The sequence below is a fragment of the Lycium barbarum genome, chromosome 4 (genome assembly GCF_019175385.1).
Source record: "Lycium barbarum isolate Lr01 chromosome 4, ASM1917538v2, whole genome shotgun sequence".
NCBI lineage: Eukaryota > Viridiplantae > Streptophyta > Magnoliopsida > Solanales > Solanaceae > Lycium > Lycium barbarum.
Genome location: NC_083340.1, coordinates 5994749 through 6016233, shown reverse-complemented (window position 1 = coordinate 6016233; position 21485 = coordinate 5994749). Strand labels below are relative to the sequence as shown.

At 32.0% G+C, this 21485-nt stretch overlaps 1 protein-coding gene across 1 annotated transcript; it reads left to right on the top strand.

Annotated features, from left to right (window-relative positions):
* Nucleotides 1-1897: 1897 nt before the first annotated feature.
* On the top strand, nt 1898-8939 carry LOC132634989 (homeobox protein knotted-1-like 7). The gene is made up of 6 exons (XM_060351194.1): nt 1898-2284; nt 2476-2808; nt 2914-3034; nt 6416-6609; nt 7973-8104; nt 8434-8939. The coding sequence occupies exons 2-6, from the start codon at nt 2500-2502 to the stop codon at nt 8572-8574; spliced, it is 897 nt and encodes a 298-aa protein (XP_060207177.1). The 5' UTR covers nt 1898-2284; nt 2476-2499; the 3' UTR covers nt 8575-8939.
* Nucleotides 8940-21485: the final 12546 nt, after the last annotated feature.

The following is a 21485-nucleotide window of genomic DNA, read 5'->3' as shown; positions in this document are numbered from 1 at the left end:
TACACATAAAAAATAATTTTAACCTTGTATATCCATGGTAATTTTCGTCGAAAGGGGTTCGAACTCCTAGCCATTACCTGGCTCCGCCCCTGCACTGTACCCTCTCAAGACCTAGACTTATGAAATTACACTGGGTATATTATTGTTGTTGTAACCTCTTGGAGGGTGGGGTGGATACAAAATTCCTCAACATTATATTTAATTAGCAATAAATCTTGTGGAACAACGTCCCTTCAAGGGATAGCAACAAGTCTAGGGACTTAAAACATTATATTTGAAAATTCTTTAACAAAAATTTTAAAACGAGAAAATCCTTTCATGGTATCGACGAAAGTGAGTATAAAATAACACGACTATCGAGTAACGAGTTGTTATTTGCCCTTCAACATGAAGATCGTCGAAGGTTAAAAATGTGAAATAATAACTTCAATAATATAGTTTGCTTTGTTGCCGTTTTTTGTACTTATTAGGCTATTATGTGAGCTTTGTCGCCTAGCGGAAACCTTAAGCTTTTCACATCTTTCATTAGTGGCTGCTCATGGAAAATGAAGAGCGGCCTACTTTGGAGGATTTGTTTAAATTGATGAGTATAATTTAATTTTCATTTACTAGAAGAATTTATATGAAAAAGACTATATAGTATTGATGTTATGAAACATATGTGGCATAGTATTAGTAGGTAGGAGGTCATGTGTGGCCTAACAGTTAGGACTTGGGGTTTTGTTTTGGACCTGCTGGTACACAATTGGTCTAAATGGCGTAGAAAATAGACTAAACCTGAAAATTATACACCAGCCATGGAAACGTGACAGCTCAACTCCTTTGTTGCATTTAGTACGTACCTTTTTCTTAATATATTTTTCTTTCTTGGATTTTCCTATTCCTAATAAATATATGTATGTTTGAATATTGAAAATACATTATTTTGACCCTCAATACAAAGGCTGGCTACTATTTGAAGTTGGCTTGATTTCAAATATTGATGTTTTTTCTGTTGCCTTAATTAAGTGACTATTAGTGAGAATTTGGATAGTTTATTTTCTTTTGAGCAAAGTGAACAGTAGAATAAGTAATAAAGATTTTTAACTACAAAGTTTATTTTATGAAGTTGTCGTCGTGTGACCTATAGGTCACGGTTCAAACCGTAGAATCAGTCCTTGGTGCAAGCAATAGGGTGGACTACCTACATCATACCCCTTGAAGCACAACTCTTACCCCGACCCTGTGTGAACACGCACAGAATGCTTTGTGCGCCGGACTGCTTCTAGATAAATTTGTTTGGGAAATTCTATTTTACACATAAACACAATCGGTGTTTAGTGCTTTGGATTAGAAATTAATTGTAGTTGTAAAAGTTAAATTTCCATATAAACATTAAATTATCAAAGTATGTTACTTGAAAGTCACAACATAAAAATGAATATGTTACCTCAAATTCCCAACATAAAAATGAAATATACTTCTAAATATATAGTACTCCCTCCGTCTCAAATTATTTGTCGTTTTATAAGTTCAAGACACAATTAATATTTTTTTCTCATTTTACTCTTAATGAAATTTTGTCATTAACGGAGATGACACATAAATAGAGTAAACATTTAATGGAAAGAAATTATAACTAAGAAATAAATAAGGATAAAAGTAGTCAAATACAACTCCTAATTAATATTTCTTAAGAGGCCTGTAAAACAAAATAAAAAAACGACAAATAATTTGAAACGGACAAATAGATTGGAAAAATAGAGTTATGCCCACATCACAAAAAGCTTTTAATAAGCTTCTAAAGTTAGGTTCAAATTAAATGCTTAAAAAATACCCAATATTCTATCACCTAATCTTACCAATAACCTTATCTTAATGAAGATTAGTGTCAATTATTCTATTTTAAATATTACCCATCTTATAGATAATTAAAAAAATATTCATAAAAAAAAAAAAAAAAAAAAAACTCCTCAAAATGTCAGGCCACACACAGAGATGCAGCTTTATCTATGATCTCATTACCGGCGTCCCTCTTCTTGCTTCCCTTTCATAGTAATGATTCAACTGATGCTTCTTCTTCCCTTTCTCTTTTTTCCTCTGCATCAATAAACCATACAGTTTTTCCAAGAAAATCCCAAAAAGCAATCAAGAATTTAAAGTGCAACTGAACCCACTTCTTTCTCACTTTTTTTTTTTTTTTTCATTTTCTTTTTCTTTTTATGTGTTAAAAGATTGGAGGTTTCAGCATCGGTGCAGAAAGTTGTGTTGCTTCAGATCCCAATATATAATAAGTCCACCAATAGTAAGAAATCTGCTTGCTTTATGATTTTCCTCAGCTAAAAATATACATCATATCAGTGTGTCTATTATCAAGATAGTACATAAAAGATTCTCTTTTGTGTTGTGGTCCTGATTAAAAGAAAAAAAAAAAACCCAATACTGATTTCTTACTTTTTTTAACACATACCCTTTTGTTTACATGCTGTAAAAAAGAGGATCTTGGTTGTTAACAACAAAATGCAAGAACAAGGTGTACTAGGGCTAATGGGTTCTAGTACTATGGGTGATATTTCTTCTATGGTGATATCTGATGATCATCAAAGGCAATTAAAGGGTGAAATTGCTACACATCCTTTGTATGAACAACTATTATCAGCACATGTAGCATGTCTTCGAGTGGCTACACCTATTGATCAGTTGCCATTAATAGATGCTCAGCTTTCACAATCTCATCATCTCTTGAGATCTTATGCTTCTTCTTCTTCTCATCAGCAACAACATCATTCTCTTTCTCCTCATGAAAGACAAGAACTTGACAATTTCTTGGTATGTTTTAGTTTAATCTTTGACAATTTTTTTAGTTTTCTTGAACTTTTTTGTTTTAGATTTTTATCTTGCAAATCTGAAATGATGTATTTTTTGTTGCAACAGGCACAGTACTTGTTAGTTTTGTGTTCCTTTAAAGAACAGCTTCAGCAGCATGTCAGAGTTCATGCTGTCGAAGCTGTTATGGCCTGTCGTGAAATTGAGCAGAATTTACAAATTCTTACAGGTTAGTAAAGAACTTTTTTAACTTTTAACCTGCATCTTTTAGCTTAACTTCTATAGTATGCTGAGACTGATTCATATTTAAACTTTACAAGTTCAATCTTTAAGATTTTTAGAATTGAACTCAGTTGCGGAGCCACATAGAGCCGAGGGTGTTCATCCGAACTCCCTCGCCGGAAAAAACACTGCTTTTACATGGTTAAAATTATTTTTTATGTATATATAGTAGATGTTGAACTCCGTATGTTTACTTTTTTATATTTTGAACCTCCTTAGCTAAAATCCTGGCTCCGCCACTGATTGAATTTATCATATTTTTTAAAATATGGCTTTAGACCCATTTTATGTTGCAATCTTAGTGAATTTTTACATATAAATATATACTCCTAGTCAAAAGTAGTTGGTTCAGATGAATTCGATGCATGTAGAAGGCTTCATCCGCTTCTAATGGTCTGTATATCACAGTAAATATAAGAGAGTCATTTAACTGTCCATAAAAAGTGGAACGAGTTAACTAAAAAATAAATCAAACGATCGGCTATATAACAGGTTAAATTACACAAATAATATAATTATTCTTTATATTGTTGGTGTATACATTACATCTGTGCAAAACATAAATACCTGTTGGAAATATGTGAACCTTATGTGTTGATGTGCATGGTAATTAATTAAGGGCATTTATGCTTAGGATAATTAAAGCAATTTTTGGGTTCTTGTTTGTGCCAAAGTACAAGTTTTCAGAGGTGGGTGGTAGTGGGACCTAGAAAGGAAACTGGAATATATACATGTAGGTGGAAGGTTTAGTCGGTTGGTGATGGAAGGAGCAAATTAGAATAGCTAACAAACTAAACAAACACTAACAAACTGATGATTGGGGCTGCATTAGAGGAGTATTATATTAATAGAATATTGGGTTTCTAGAACACTTTCTAGCTAGTTTTGTTTGTGACTTCTGATTTACTTCTTGGGGTTAATCTAACAAACATCGTGTGGGATCTTAGTTTTTTTTTTCCTTCAATCATGTTTAGAGGTTGTGTATATGATATGGTAATTGTCCAAACATTAGTGTCGACATCCACCTAAAAAGCTTCTGTACTACTTGATGATTAAGTTACTAAAACGTTGGTTTTCCGACATGCTATATTCTCACTTCTCCACCACATTTTGTTACTATAAAAAGGGAGCTCGTGTTAATTATATAACCCATCATTGATTCGAAGTAGATTTTTTTTATGCATGTGATACTCGGGTCAACTTAAGTAGAGTAAAAGTAGGCTCTAAGCCGGGATTCAAAGGCGTTTAAGTTTAAGTCAAATAGTACTCTCTTTGTTTTAAAATGTTTGTCTGGTTTTTGATTTGCCATGGAATTTAAGAAAATAAAGAAGACTTTTGAATCATCTGGTTGATAACTAAAGATAAGTAGAATGTACTTGTATGTCCTTTAATCATGTGGTCTTTTACATGCCATGTGGAAGGTTGGAATTAAAGAGTTAACAAAAAAGGAAAAAACAGAGTTTAAGAAAATAAAGAAAACTTTTGAATCATGTGGTTGGTAACTAAAGATATGTAGAATGTACTTGTATGTCCTTTAATCTTGTGGTCTTTTACATGTCATGTGGAAGATGGTTTTATAGAATTGTCAAAAAAGGAAAAAACATTCTTTTTTAGATGGATTAAAAAAGAAGGTAAGACAAACATTTTGAAACGGAGGGAGTATGAATATAAAAGTGAAGTTCAATCAGGAGTGAGATTTCCTTTCATCTAAGTGTCTTTCATTTAATCAGGTTCTTAAAACAGGAAATCGAGTTTTTTGAATATCACTCTTTCAGCCTATTAATTTAGTTACTCTCTTCGTTCCAGTTTTTCTATGACAACATTTTCTTTTTAGTCCGCTTAAATAATAATGACAACTTTTTAAATTTGAAAACAATTCAACTTAAGCATCCCATTTTATCCTTATTTACTAGTTTTTTATATTCATGTATTATGAAATGTTTAAGACATCAAATTTTGAAAGTCTTATATAATCATGTTATGGAATGTCCAAAGTCACAAATTTCAAAAGTTTTTCCTTCTTTCTTAAACATCATATGCATTTCAAATTATGCCAGATAAAATAAAAAGAAGAGAATAGTTAGTTAAGAAATCAAAACTAGACATGAAAGAGATTAGACTTCTCGTAGTAGTACGTGTGCCTTAAGTTGAAGAGAGTTGTTCGCAAGCCGTGGTTATGAACTCTTTCTTCTTTCAGTTCGGAACTTGTTGTGCACCTTCAATTGTACTAGTGAATTAATCTAGACTATTTCATCAAGTATCTACTGTCTACCGTCAACACAAATTATTGGATAACTTTGGCCTCTATGTAAGAAAACTAGTACCTAGGGAAAATACTGAACTATTTTTTTTTTTCTCTTTCTGTTTTCCCCTATATCTTTATCTAAAAAGCACACATAACGTCGTTCTTAAACGCTCATCGTAACATAAAAGTAAAATATTGAAGGAAGGAGCTTTATTCTGAAAGGTTACTTGTGCAGTAAATATCACCACTTGTCTATCATGTCTATTGATCTCTCTTGAGTAATTAAGTCAAGGGCTTGCCATAAGATAGGAGTCACAGTCCTTTTTCTCCTAACGCCATCTATAAAATGGATTTAAGTTATTACGTAGGCAACATAAATAATTTTTACACTACCTATGCAATTTACTTGGTTAAATTATTTAGTCACTCTATTTTCAAGTTACCATATCAAAAATTGACAAAGAAGAGTTATATGTTAATCGTCCATTTTGCCATTTTATAAGCAACGAGATATAAGCTTAGATTTTCTTCTGTCTCGTTATTTCTTAAATGAGATGGGATGTTGCATATTTTTGATGTCTCGATCGGTTTCCTTTTTCTTTTCTTTTTTTCCCATTTATTGTTGTTTAATTCATTTGCTTTAGAGAGTTCAATTAGTTGTACAGTAGATATAAGACAATCATGAACATAATAATGTATTACGAATAGTGCCTAATTATATATCCTCAACTGCATTATTTTCCAATCAAGGGGACTATTCATACACGCGTTAGCTCTTATGCATGCATGTAAAAGCCAAAATAGCAGATTATTTTCCAGCTATAAAGTATTTATTAGTTGTACTTTTTTAATTAAGAATGTGTACCACCTGCTATTTTTTTTTTTATAGTGTTGAAAACACAAATAACATGTTGCAATATAGGAGATTATATTATTTTTCTGAAAAGAATATCCCATTCTTTTTTTCACCTGCTATTTTTTTATAGTGTTGAAAACACAAATAACATGTTGCAATATAGGAGATTATATTATTTTTCTGAAAAGAATATCCCATTCTTTTTTTCTTTTCTTTTTTCTCTTCAGGAGCAACACTTGGAGAGGGAACAGGTGCTACAATGTCTGATGATGAGGATGAGTTACAGATGGATTTTTCACTAGACCAATCAGGAGGAGGTGATGCACATGACTTGATGGGTATGGGATTTGGTCTTCCTACTGAATCTGAAAGGTCTCTTATGGAGAGGGTCAGACAGGAATTGAAAATTGAGCTCAAACAGGTTACCTCTTCAAAATTTCTCATTTCCTAAAGCATGCACATTAACAAGTTATCTTCTTTTTTGTTCAACAATCCAGTATGTAATCCACTAACACAATTAATTTGGATTTGTGCCATATAAGGCTCATGAAGGAAGAACCCTATTAGGAGTTTCATGGTTAAAATTCACAAACAACCATTTTTCAACTTTTTGTCTTTGCAAATAGCCATTATGAGTTTCAAATCCTAAGGTAAAATTTCGGCACATTGTCATGTAGTTTTACCTGTGAAATTATAAAACTCCATGATAGTGATTATTTTTCAAAGATAGGATCGAAAAGTGGTCAATCAAATTCACTGTTTAATCAAATTCACTGTTTACTTTTTAAACTGGTATACATAGATTATACACTAGTTATACATGGTTATACACATATTATAATTCATCCGCCGGATAATTTTAATTTAAGCGGTTGGATGAGAGGCTATTTAGGTTAATTCTTCCGATATATTTGAGGAACTATGCCTACACAAGATCAAAGAAGGGGACGACTGCTCTGGCCCCCATTTAGGGGCCGGGTCAGTTCCCCTTCATGGGCTAGGACAACCCATTTTCAATAGGTAAATTTACATAAATAACTACCTTATTGTCCCTTCTTACCATTCGTAGCTACCTTTTGTGTATTTGAACTTTATTTAAATGTATCGCATATGTAGTTGACCTGGGTGTATTTTGTCTTATGTATTTGGCTCATATGTCTTGTATCTCATATGTATTTGCGTTTCTTGTCTTGTATCTGAATGTATTTGTCTTGATATACATTCAGATACAAGACACTTAGGCCAAATACACATCAGATACAATATGAGTCAAATACATATGACGAAATACACTCAGGCCAAATACATATGAGATACAATATGAGCCAAATACATATGATGAAATGCACTCAGATACACTCAAAATACAAGAAGAAGAAGAAGAAGAAGCTAGGAAAAATATGTAAGAAAAGTAACGTGGTTGGCTGGGTTCAAACTTGGGCAGGCAGGGGTAGAGCCACCCCCAATAACCACTACAACCACAGAAGCTTGATGTATTTTGGTATAACTATGACTGGTAATTTACAAAATCACTGTATCTACTAAATATAAATAAATTAAAAGGTAGTTATTATCAATAATTACCTCTTAGAAGTAACTATTGCTAAATAATTATTCCTTTTCAATAAGTAGTGGGTTAGATTAATTGGGGGCCCCTTATCAGATTGGGCCTGTCAGTTGTGGGCTGACTTTGTCCAGTTGACAGGCATAGTTTAAGTTTGTTGATACATATCAAGTCCTAATTTGTAGCTTTGGATATCATTAGCTATCATTGGTTGTTGCAGGGATTTAGATCAAGAATTGAAGATGTGAGGGAGGAGATATTGAGAAAGAGAAGGGCAGGGAAGTTACCTGGTGACACCACTACTGTTTTAAAGAATTGGTGGCAGCAACACTCTAAATGGCCTTATCCAACTGTAAGTCTGTCACCTAATTTTTCATCATACATCTTCATACAAATATAAATCATTTCTTGCCAAAGCTGAAAATGCCATAGTTCCTGAAACATCTTCTTTACATGGATTAACAAACTTTGTTATTTTGCAACTACACTTGCCTGTTTCAAGGTATGCTGGTCAAAATCTCCGGTCTTGTTGTCGAATCCTCAAAAATGTACTAGTTTTGGAGGATCTGACACACAGTCTTAGCATTTTTGAAGAGCTTGAACAACATAGTTTAGAAGTGAATGTTATTATCAATCATTTATAGTCAAGATTTCCGTCATGAAAATAAGCAATTCATGCAGGAAGATGATAAGGCAAAACTTGTGGAGGAAACAGGGTTACAGCTGAAGCAAATCAACAACTGGTTCATCAATCAAAGAAAGCGCAACTGGCATAGCAACTCACAGTCTGTGACATCTCTAAAGTCCAAGCGCAAGAGATAGAGAAGAAACTGACGAACATAAATAGGTTGATGGTGAAATGAAGATAAACAGCTTTGAAGCAGAACTCTGAAATGTTAATTGTGATCAAAGACATGGGAAAATATTAGTTAGTACATTAGGCCGGATTGTAATATATGGTACTCAGAATTGGTATACATATATGGTAGACGTCGGTTTCAGTATACAACTAACACTACTTTTGAACTCTGGAATGTTGACACTGTTTCTTGTAATGATAGTAATTGTTTAGTGTTTAATGTTTTCTAAGTAGAAGAGTATCATACAAACAGGTAAGGATATTGAAGCTGATATCAACTTTTCGTATCTCTGTATTGATAGTAATGAAAATTGGAACAGTTTTATAATCTGCAGAATAGATATTTGTGTTCCTTTATTGTTTATTAGAACTTACTATTGGTCTATGAAGGTTAAGTTTTAGATTTTTAGTTTTTAACCAAACAATTTTCAACATCCCAGACCCAATTTGTGAAAGGTATTATTCGCTTTGGTCCGAACCCTCTGTAACACCTCAAGACATTTGGGCCTTACAGTTTTATCCCTTCAGCTTTAATTCGAAAAAATGCATCAAAAGTTGAATCCTAAATTCGTGGCCCCTAACTTTTCCTTCCCATTCCGATGATTCACAATGAACCACCCTTTGAATTCAATGGTCAGTGGTCCGTAGGCTGTTACAGGGATGGCTGTAAGCTAGTGATGAATCTAAAAAATGCTTAGTCGAATCATATACATGTATCAAACTATCGATCACCCAATTTTTTTAATTTTGCACTAGAGTTCAACTTTCCAAGAAAGATCGGCCTTGGGCCCTGCTTCCGGCGCTTACAAATTCCTACAATTTGACTAGTGCTAGCCTGCTACATGCATCTGCTCGTGTCCCTGAGGCTAATTCAAAATTTAAACTTACGGATTCTAATTCAGGATTGTACCACAATTTATTTCATTCACTATGTCCAATATCAATGATTGTAATTATTTAGGGGATCTTTGAACAAATATAAAGGGTTCGAATCAAAACTATTAAGTACATACGAATCCATAACTTACCCTCTACATGTGCCCTCGGATCGGGTGGCTGAGTTAAAAATTAGAAAAAGAAATTAATAAAATAGCCGATTGAAGGAACACTGCAAAGTAGAGGTGGGCATTCGGTTCTTCAGTTCGATTTTTTCAAACTTTGGTTCGGCTATTTCGGTTTCGGTGTTTTGAAGGTGGACACCGAACACCGAACTAAACTAGTTCGGTTCGGTTCTTTCGATTTCGGTTTTTTGAAGTTCGGTTTCGATTTTTTCAATTCGGTTTTTTTGATATGCACGTGACTCTGCTTGAGTCACGCATTATCTTCCACCAAGGTAGACCAACTATCAGTATAACATGGTACTTTCTCCTTGCACCAAAAATACAAGCGAATCTGAAAATCAGGAAGTTGTAGAAACAATGTGTCTTTGGTGTTATTGACCCTCTGGAGGGTAATCATTCATTGTCAAATTTCTGGTGCTACTTCCACTGGCAAAGCTACATTCACTGTATGCATTTTTGTAAATCCTTTGCCTACTGAAGTTGCATAGCTGCATAAAATAATATATGACATGATGCTCAGAGCTATGTAAATGAAAGCTGTTCTGTTGTCGTATCACATGTAATATTCTTAAGCACTAATGATAATATTAGAAGCGATAATCCAGCCAGGAAATTGGGCTCGAGCATGCTCAAAACTACATAAACCAGTAGCCAATTTTATGTTTGGTAGCACCAAACCAGTAGCCAAAACTAGCAGGTAGCACCAAAAACATAAAACTGTCTGGACTATTTAATTTTTTTGGCTAATATATAAAATTTCAGTTTAAACCGAAAAACTGAACACTAAACCCCGAACACCGAAATTTCTGAAAACCTAAATCGAAACCGAACCGAAAACCCAAAAAACCGAACACCAAAAAACCGAATTAATTCGATTCAGTCCGGTTTTCGATTTTTGATATTTATGCCCATCCCTACTGCAAAGTAGTCAATTCCACATTACTTGAGAAAAGGTGCATGAACTTAACCACAAAACATACCATGTTTGGAAAAATAAAAAAAACACATAAAAGGAGGTAGAGTAATAAATCAATTATATAGCAATGTGATGTCTTACATTCTAATATGCAAATACTTAATTTGGAATCTTTTGATTTGCACTAAATGGAATATCCAAAGAACTCTTTAATTTATCAATTGTTTTTGTAAGAAATTAGAGTTGAATGAAAAGTACTTGGAGGAGAGTGAAGCAATAAAGAGTTAATAAATGAAGTTGTGAAAACTTAATTGACGATTTTCTTGGTGGAATAGGTGTTGTATTGAGGATGAAACCTAACTAATACACCTTTCTATCAATAAACTAGTCATGTGAGGCCCATGCTAAGCCCGGACCCAAACTCAAGATATAAAAGTAAATATTTTAACTAAAGAAATATAATTTGTATTAGTACAAGTGTACAACAACAACAACAACCATATATCCATTGTAGTCCCACAAGTGGGTAGTTATATGAAAGCAAAATTTGCATTCCACTCCTTTAATATTTTAACTTCCATTTTGATAAAATTATTCACTTCAAATCAAATGTGGAGGCAGAATTTGACATTTATAACTTATGTATCCTAATTTTCTGAAGTTATTTAGTTCTAAATAAATAATCTATACGTGGGTAATGAACTTTTAAGACAAATACATAATTTAACTTGTACAGCGGATGGAGCTGCTCCTCTCTTAATTAGGAATTAGGGGTTCGGCCCGGGTCCAAACTCAAGATATAAAAGTAGATATTTTAACTAAAGAAATATAATTTGTGTTAGTACAAGTGTACAACAACAACAACCATATACCCATTGTAGTCCCACAAGTGGGTAGTTATATGAAAGCAAAATTTTCATTCCACTCCTTTAATATTTTAACTTCCATTTTGGTGAAATTATTTACTTCAAATCAAACGTGGAGCCAGAATTTGACATTTATAACTTATGTATCCTAATTTTATGAAGTTATTTAGTTCCAAATTAATAATCTATATATAGTTAATGAACTTTTAAGACAAATATATAATTTAACTTGTGCCGCGGATGGAGCTGCTCCTCTCTTAATTAGGGATTAGGGGTTCGAACATGGGTATGGAAAAAATCTTTGGAGGAAGCGTTCCCCCCGAATAGGCGCGATACAGTGCGAATTATCTGGATTAATTGGGCTCAAATGCGGATATCGAGCACCAACCAGAAAACTAAAGAACCTGAAAAATGAGGTAGGAGGTTCGATAGCTTTTCAAAAGTAGACCTTAAAAACAAAAAACAAAAAGAATTGACTTAAATAAATAAGATTAGGACCTAAAAGTAATTAATTAAAAAGTTTTAAAAAAATTTGGAAATTATTATGAGGACTACAAAAGTCCTCAGGTTCGATAGCTTTTGAAGAATAGACCTTAAAAATAAAAAATAAAAAAATTAACTTAAATAATTAAAATTAGAACCTAAAAGTAATTAATTAAAAAGTTTTAAAAAAATTAAAAAATTATTTTGAGGACTACAAAAATCCCCACACTTGCTCTTATATATAATAGTAAATTAATAGACATTCCAGAAAATAGGTATGTTAACCAATGTACGTACAATTTCAAAGAGAAGTCTCTTTCTTTTACAGAGTACAATAATTTTTTAATCATCCAACAGAAAAAAATAACAATAATTAAGATCTTAATTCTGCATAAATTTAAGTTAAAAAAAATAATCCAAGTGCGATCTTCCACATCAGTTTCTTCACGTGAAAAGCCCAAAAAAAAATGCGGGTGGGGGGTGGGGGAAGAATTTATCACTTGCTTAACATGCACTCTTTCACGGGTTCTAGATTTATAATTCTTAGTCGTTAAGGTAGTCTTTATTTTATATTTTTATAATTTATTAAATAAGGTCTCACTAACCTACTACCAGTAGTAGGTTAACACTAAAATCCAATTATTTTTTCAACAGATGTCCTTTCAGCTAATTAAAATACTGGGTTGGGAACTTAATTTGAAGCTAGTACTATTTGATAAAAACGTTGACCAAAGACAATTCTCCTTTCTAAATCATCCATCTTTTCTTTTTCTTTCTCTCGGCATCATTGCTACTTTCAAGTTTCAACTCTAATATGAAAAAAACAAAAATACATTAAGAAAAAGTCTAATATTAGCACGTAAAAGTCGGCATCCAATTAATCATTAATGAAGTGAAATGTAAATCAGAAAAACTTAGTATCGGTTATGTGAATTTTTCCTATCTAAATCTTGAAATACAGAACTACCTCATAATGAAGTAAGGAAAGTACCAAATATTTAAGTAAAAAAACTCATGACTATTTTCAGACTTTTAAAAATCTAAATTCTTTAAAAATTAAGGGTGTGTCTACTTGAAAAATAAATGAGTTTTTTATTTATTTTTTAGGTGTTTGGTAAGTAAGCACAAAAATATTATCTCAAGAGCATTATAATTAAGTAAGATCTAGCAAAACACTATGAGGTGGAATGGAATGGGGTGTGGGGATTCGAGGGCGGCGGGGTGTGCGATGGTCAAGATGTGTGGGGACCCGGTGGTTGGAGGTGTTGGTAGATGGAAAAGAGAAAATGAACTTGAAATGTTACTTATAGAAATTATTTTTCCTACTTCCATTGGAAAGTTATTTTTCTCGTTTTCGTGGAACTTGTTTTCCTAGAGAAATCAAAGATGAAAAAATTAAAAATATTTTTTGAAAAAAGTTTTCTTCCATACCAAGCACGCCCAAAGTAAAAAAAAAAAAAAAAAAAAAAACCAAATGTGGCCTTCTATATCAGTTTCGTCACATTATGAGAGGCCAAAAAGAAAAAGAAAAAACAAAAACAAGAATTCAGCACTTGCTTAACATGCACCATTTCACGGGGTTTTTAGATTAATTAATGTAGTTTTTTGTATATATTTATAAAATTTATTAAAAAAAAAAAAAAGGTCTTGCTAAGTAGGTTCACTAAGTCTAATTCTTTTTCACCACTGGTCCATTTCACCACTGGTCCATTCAGCTAATTAAAATTTAGGATTGGGGACTTTGAAAAGTATTTGATATAAATATTGACCACCCAATTGTGAGAGAATTTTCTGTTCTAAATCATCCATCTCTTTTTTTTCTGCATGAGTACTTTCAACTGTAATATGAATGAAAATATATTTAAAAAGGTCCCACAGGAGAATTGAATTTTTGATCCTTTACAAATTTTATTTAGTTTTATGATCTTTTTATAAGAAATCTTTATTTTTTTTACACATAAGATAAGAGATTTGAAAAAAACACATAAAAGATTTGAAAAAATTATTTTCTTCTATTCAAGTTGTAAGAGGGTAAGAGGTTCTATTTTCACCCACTATTAGCACTTAAAAATGTCGTATAACTGTTAATGAAGTGAAACGAAGATCTTGAAAATAGGATTCAAATTTAGCAACGAAAACACAGGTTAGGTGATTTTTTTCCCAGTCTTTGGAAGGCAAAGTTACCATATATTAGTGTAAGGGAATTACTAAATGACAAATTTAAGATTTAAATTTTATGAGTTCGATATTTAATGTTCTTTGTCTTGAGCTTGTTGTATTTTTAAAAGGGAAAAGGACATAGAATGACCAACGGGCCAAAGTAATCCCACATTTGGGCCTAAAACCGTGAGCTGGCTGGCCGACCCAGCTGCCCAAATGCCTTTTAAAAAAAAAAAAAACTTTCTGTGGCGACTTTGTAGCCACTAAAGATCAATTATTTTTTAGTGGCAATTCCAAAAGTCTCAACTAAAGGTTAAAATTCATATTAAGCCTTCAACAAATGTTTCAAAACATGTATAATATGTGTATACCTATACAGTGATTGAACTTTTAAAAAATATTTCAAAACATGTATAATATGTGTATATTTATACGTTGATTTAGCCTTCAAGAAATATGTCAAAACACTTGTGACGACTTTTAAAAGTCGCCGCTAAGGGTTCGCTGCAAACTTCCGTTTACTTTTCTATCTTCTACTAGGGATTAAAAAAGAAGAACTAAATAAATAAACTAAAGTAACCATCATCGAAAACTTAACAAACTAAAATATATCAACTACAAATTATAAAATTAGTAAGTATACATTTATTAAACATAAATTATACGTTAATTATACATAAATGATACCTTAATTATAAATTTACTATGCATATATTATACAATAATAATACAGCTTCTATACGTATGATACATATTCTATACATATACAGTAGTGATACATATTCTGTATAACAATGATACGATTTCTATACGTATATGTATGATATATTTTTTATATGTATGATACACTTTCTATACAAGAATGATACAGTTTATATACATATGCTGGAATTATATATACACTTTCTATACAAGAATGATACAGGAGTAAATACTCAAAATACCCCCCAATGTTTGACCAAAATCTCAACTACACACCTAACCTTTGCGTTGGTCCTATTACCCCCTGGACAAAAAATTTCAGTATTAAAATGCCCTTTTTTGCTGATGTGGATAAGAGCGTGACTACACCGCTCAGTGACGCGTTATAGCCTTTAAAAAAAGCATCTGACGTGTTTTAAAATACCAACTGGACTGCCACATAGATAAATTTAAATTCCCTCCATTTTTAGGCTACTTCATCTTCTTCTTCACCCTATTTAATACCCATCTCCATTTTTTTTTTTTTTGTCAAAATAATACCCATTATAAATTCATAAAACATAAAAAATAATACCCATCCCCCGAAAAAGTACTATATTGCAAATTAATACCACTAAAAGAAAAGATCATCTAAGATCTCATAAAATAAACAAAAAATCAATTTCAAGACCCAAATTCCTCACAAATCTTAGCAATTATTCTTATAATCACTGTTTTCCCAAATCAAATTCAAAAAAAAAAAAAAAAAAAAAACTGAAGAAAAAAAATGAAAAATCTGGAAAAAAAAATACAAGGTTGAAAATCTAATTTTGTTAAAGAAAATCTAATTGGAAGTAGCTTGTTTGGAGTGGCTGCTTATTGCTTGGTTGGAGTTGTTTAAGCACTAATTCTTTGAGTTGATTTGGGGAGAAAATAAAACTCCATTGGTAGGAATTTGGAGAAAGCTATGAAGAGCACCAAGTGGGTTTCTTTAAATTCTTAATTGTTTGATCAAATTAATGGATGAACTTTGTTCTACTTGGTGTTAGAAAGTTTCCTTTCACATTTGGGTTTGTTTGGATCAGATTTGAGGAAGTTGGTGTGATTTTTTTTTTCAACTCCTAATGAAGATGATGATGATAATGATGATGTTGATGAAGATGAAGGAGAATTGGCTATGGGTTTTCGGATGCTCATACTGAAAATGGAGTATGGAAAATTGAGAGTTTTTTTTTTGTTGAAGAAAGGTAGATGGATGGACGAAGGGGGGAAATTAATAAAAAAATAGGGGAAATTAAAGATGTGACACGTGCGCCAGATGCATGTGGACAAGCGCCTGTTAATAATTGGGGATTGTCATATTTGACGGCCACATCAGCAATAAAAGACGCATTTTAATACTGAAAAAAATTGTCCAGGGGGGTAATAGGACCAACGCAAAGGTTAGGTGTGTAGTTGGGATTTTGGTCAAACGTTGAGGGGTATTTGAGTATTTACTCGTTCGAAACCTAATGGAGTAAAAAATAATAATCTTTTGGCAAAGCATAGGAAACCTATGCCTATTCGGGCAAAGTTACATAGAATCTATGCCGAAGATGGCATACTTTGCCTTGTAAGGCAAAATTTTATTTATGCTTTAAGGCATAACTAAATGTTTGCTGGTTCCGGCAGATTTTACCTTAAAGTAGACTTTTAGTTATACCTTAAGGCAAAATCTATCACATAACGCAGACTTTCGGTAAAAGTCTTGCCTTGTGAACTTTTTTTTTTTTTTAATTCACTGAGCGAAGGTTCAAATTCAAAACCTAAGAGTATTTTCGGCCATCTTTTTAACCAAAGGATAAAAATAAAAAACCAGCAATTTGAGGAGAAAAAATAAAGACCACCCAAAAGAAGGGTAATCCGCGCAAAAAAAAAAAATTAATTATCCTTTTTTGCCCTTTAATCTTCGTTTCTTCTGCTTGTTATAGGGTTTGTAATGTTATGTTTTGTAAATAGAAAACTATCGTCATGTTTCATAAATATTTCTCCTTAATATGTATATATACGTAATTTACCCTTTTTTAATTGGGCAATTTGCACGATTTCCCTTCCTACAGGCTGGTCTTTAATTTTTGGTCCGCTATTTTTTAATCTTTGTCCTTCGCTTAAAAAAGTGATCGAAAATATCTCGAGAATCTCGGTTCGAAACCCAATAGAATAAAAAATAATAATCTTTTCTCAAGGCATAGGAAACCTATGCTTATTTGGGCGGAGTTACATAGAATTTATGCTGAAGACGGCATATTTTGCCTTGCAAGGCAAAAATTTATTTATGTTTTAAGGCATAACTAAATATCTACTGGTTCCGGTAAATTTTGCCTTAAAGTAGACTTTTAATTATGTCTTAAGGCAAAATTTTCCACATAAGGCAGACTTTTTGTAAAAGTGTTGCCTTCTGAATTGTTTTATTCACTAAATGAAGGTTCGAATCCAAAATATCAAAGTAATTTCGATCACCTTTTTAAGTGAAAGAAAAACATTAAAGACCACCCAAAAGAAGGGCAATCCGCGCAAAAAAAAAAAATTAATTATCCTTTTTTGCCCTTTAGTCTTCGTTTCTTCTTTCCTGTCTGATTGTGTTTGTTTTCCTCTTTTTTTTTTTTTTTGGGGGGGGGGGGGGGTGGGGGGTTGTAACTTTGTCTTCTTCTCTCTTATCCTTCATTGAGTCTTTATGTCTTCATTGGTGAAGGTTTTAAAATGTTTTTCTCTCTTTAATAGTCAATTTTGATGGAGTAAATTAGTAGGGAATAAAATGGGTGTGCTGAAAACAATGACTATGGTTGAAAGTGTAGAGGAGTTTGAAGAGAGCGGGCCTGAGAAATTTTTCGATGAGCACAACTCCGGCGATCTCTTTTTCCGGTGATGCAGTGTAGATTTTTTTTTAAAGGAGCAAAAGAATGGAAAATAAAAATTGTCCTCCTGTTCTGTGTGTGTCATATATAAGTGTGTGTTGGTATAAAAGTTGTATATGGAGAGGAATTGAAGAAGCCATTTTTTATTTGAGAGAAGGTTAGGGAAAAGGGAGAAGGAGGTGGGGACGGGGGCATGGGGCGGCGACCTTTTTTTCTTAATAATTAATGAAAAATGGTCATTTTTTTCTTTTCTTTTATATTTTTTGGCACTTTAACACGTGGCAGTCAGTAATTGGTGCGTGAAGTTACTTTTTTGCTTCAAACTAAGACTGAGTTAAAAATGACATATTAATATAAGTTTAGAATTATTTAGGAGGATAATAGATTTCTCGTAAAATTTAAATGTCTTTTTTTAAAAAACGTGTCAAGTTGAGGGGTGGTGTATTCGAGAAAAACTTTATGATGTGTGAGATATGCCATGTCATATTTGTGTGAGGGTCTTTATTAATTGACAAGTATACAATATGGGTCCCACTTTATTTTAACTTCTCCGTCTCTTCACTACAAATTAAGTGTGAGGGTCTACTCCTTGTTGCTTTCCTTCACCCTTGGATACCCTAAATTCCCCCCCCCCCCCCCACCCCCCACACACACAAAAAAGAAAAACCCCCACTCCCACACATTAGTTAGACCAACCGCCACCTAAGTTACTCGGGTGCGGGTGTCCGATATGGGTGCGGATCTATATGTCGGATCCTTCATGATCTAAATTTTAAGATTCGGGGATACGAATCCAGTTATGGATACGGGTGCGGGGATTCGGCTAAAAAAATTCAACTATCTAAAATTAAAGTTATAAAACCTAAATTATGGAATAATATGTGGAAAACTTGAGGAAAAAATACTGATCAAGAAGAGAATCCCCAAAGGAGATAAAAAAAAAAACAGAGTGACATAAAAATTTTTATATACAAGACATTCCATTTTCTTCAATTTTACCTTATCTTTAGTTTTGATTAAAAAATCATTGAATCTATCCAGAATTTCTACATCGATTTTGGTCAAAATATCCAAAATCGGTTGACCAGATCGGGTACGAATCCCGATCCCACACCCACACCTATGTTGTGTAGACATGGGTGCGGCACCGAAAGTGACGAGTCCGAGTAACATAGATCGCCACTAAGCTTGATCAGTACTTGACAAAAATACTTTTTATCTTTATGTAATTTGTTCACCCAAGCCATCTGATTGCACTAATTACAAAAAACACAACAAGACACAGTGAAAAGAGTTAGTAATGTTTTGAAATTAGTATTTCCGTGATTGATTAATTAAAGTCCTTCGCCATGAAGAAGATATTGAAAAATATAAAAATCTTGCATTTTACTTTCAAGTTATATCTGTGAAATAATAAACATCTATTAGAATAACTTTCTGATCATTCCACCAACAATGTGCACAAAATTACCATAGTGCCAAGTAGAGATATATACATAAAAATGATAAATCACACCATACCGTTAACTTGAGTTAAATTTGAAAAACATAATTATCTAAGGGGTTGATACTGAAGAAAAATTTCAATGATAATTGATTTGATTTGGTTTTAACTAAAAAAGGTCAAACCAAGACCAAATCAACCCGACATTATATATATTTATTTTAAATATTATTTTTATATAAAAAATTTATTAAAATCTACTTTGTAAATATTTTTTAACTTTGTCATAGTTTTTGTTTCTTAACAATTTAACATCATGTCTGTTCTCGCAATTTTATATCAATGTCCATATATATTAACTTCAATGAATCCATTACACTCCTGATGTTTTCGTTGTCCTTGACAGCTATCCATCTCTTTTAATCAAGAAATTTCAAGTATATACGGTTTATAAAGTTAGAAAGAGCTCATCTTGTAAAAGTTGAGGCTCTCATGTATGATTTGACTTTTTCGGCTTTTATGAAGTTTTGATTGATATTTTTGTGCGTAAGATTATAATGAACTGAATTGGGTATGATTGTATGAAATTGTGTGGCATTTACATTGTACTTCACAAAAAGCAAATTAATTTCGTTACAAATACATTCGACCAAGAAGAACTCGAAAATTTTGAAAAAAAAAGTCGAGAATCTTATTGATTTTTTTTTTTTTATAGAATTGATAAATTTAATAAATACAAAACCCAAAACTATCAAACCTATCTACACGTACCAAGTATCAAATGAAGAAGATAATTATATAAATGAACACAAAAAGAATTGGTTGAAAAAAATACAAAAAGAATTGTTGAAAAAAGTAAAAAAAGAATTGAGTTAAAGAAAAAAATTGATCTAAAAGACCAGACGATAGAAGAATTATTTGAATTAAAGAAATGGAGTTGCTGCTTTTGGTGAAAGAAATAGCACCAAGAATGAGAGGGTGAATAGAAGTGGGATCCATACACTTTTTAAAAAGAAAAGTAATCACTCTCACATTGCCAAATCATATTTATGCCTCATTCACCATAAAATTTCCTCTGTTTTCGATGTGTTCTCTCCTCTTATTAAATCGTAATGTCCAAACAAAATTACAAGGTAGTGGACCACTGTACAGCTGCAGCATATATGAATGTTACTTTAGACTTGTCTGCCACATTTATCTTTCCACGAGGCCTATGTTCATGCGTCAGATTTTCTATGCTAAACATATCACATTATGTATGGACCCACCATTTATTAATTTTAATTGGGCAATTTGCACGATGGTCCTTGTCTTTAATTTTTGTTTTCAATTAGCTGTTCTTTAATCTTTATCCTTCGTTTAAAAAAGTGATCAAAATATTTTGAAATTTTGAATTCGAAATTTAATAGAGTCAAAAAAATAAAAATCTTAAATATAGAAAATTTATGCCTATTCAAGAGAAATTACATAAAACTTATGCCAAAGATGACATACGCTGTCTTGTAAGGCAGAATTTTACCTTAAAGTAGACTTTTAGTTATACTTTAAGGCAAAATCTGCTATATAAGATAATTTTTTTATAAAAATCTTATTTTGAATTTTTTTATTAATTGAGTGAGAATTCAAATTCAAAATTTTAAGATATTTTCGATTATTTTTTTAAGTAAAGGATAAAATTAAAGACCTGTAATTTGAGGGCCAAAAATTAAAGACTACCGGACAATCCGCGGAAAAAAATTATTTTAATTGTCCGTGGAGAGAGAAAAGTCTAACTTTATCAATTGGTGCAAACACTTGCAACAAATTTGATTGGTTGGAGCAAAAGATACTTTTATTTTAAAAAAAGTGAAATGGAAAAGAAAACGTAGAAGAAAAGACTAGATAGCAAGATCCGTTTTTGGTTGCGTAAATATCTACTTACATTATCAAATAGTAAAACTTATGTCCAAAATAAATTATAAGGCGGTGGACCATTGCACGAGACATATATGACTGCTATTTTAGACTTGTCTGCCACATTCACATTTACATTTCCACGAGGCCCATGTTCATGTGTCAGATTTTCTAATATATCACGTAATAAATGGATCCTTTAAGCACAGTGTTATTTGGTAGGTAGTTAAAATTCTTTAAAAATTATAATTTTAAAATTAATTAATTTCATTTATTGAAATTAATTTATATTATTTAAAAGATGATATAAAATAATTTTAATATAGGTGAAATTAGAGAAAATATCCGATCTCTTGAGATGAAATATATTTATATTTTATTTAATTAAATATATAAATTTATTCCAAAATAAATTTATAACTTTTAACAAACATAATATAAAAAATTAGTACCAAAATATCATAGGTTATATCATT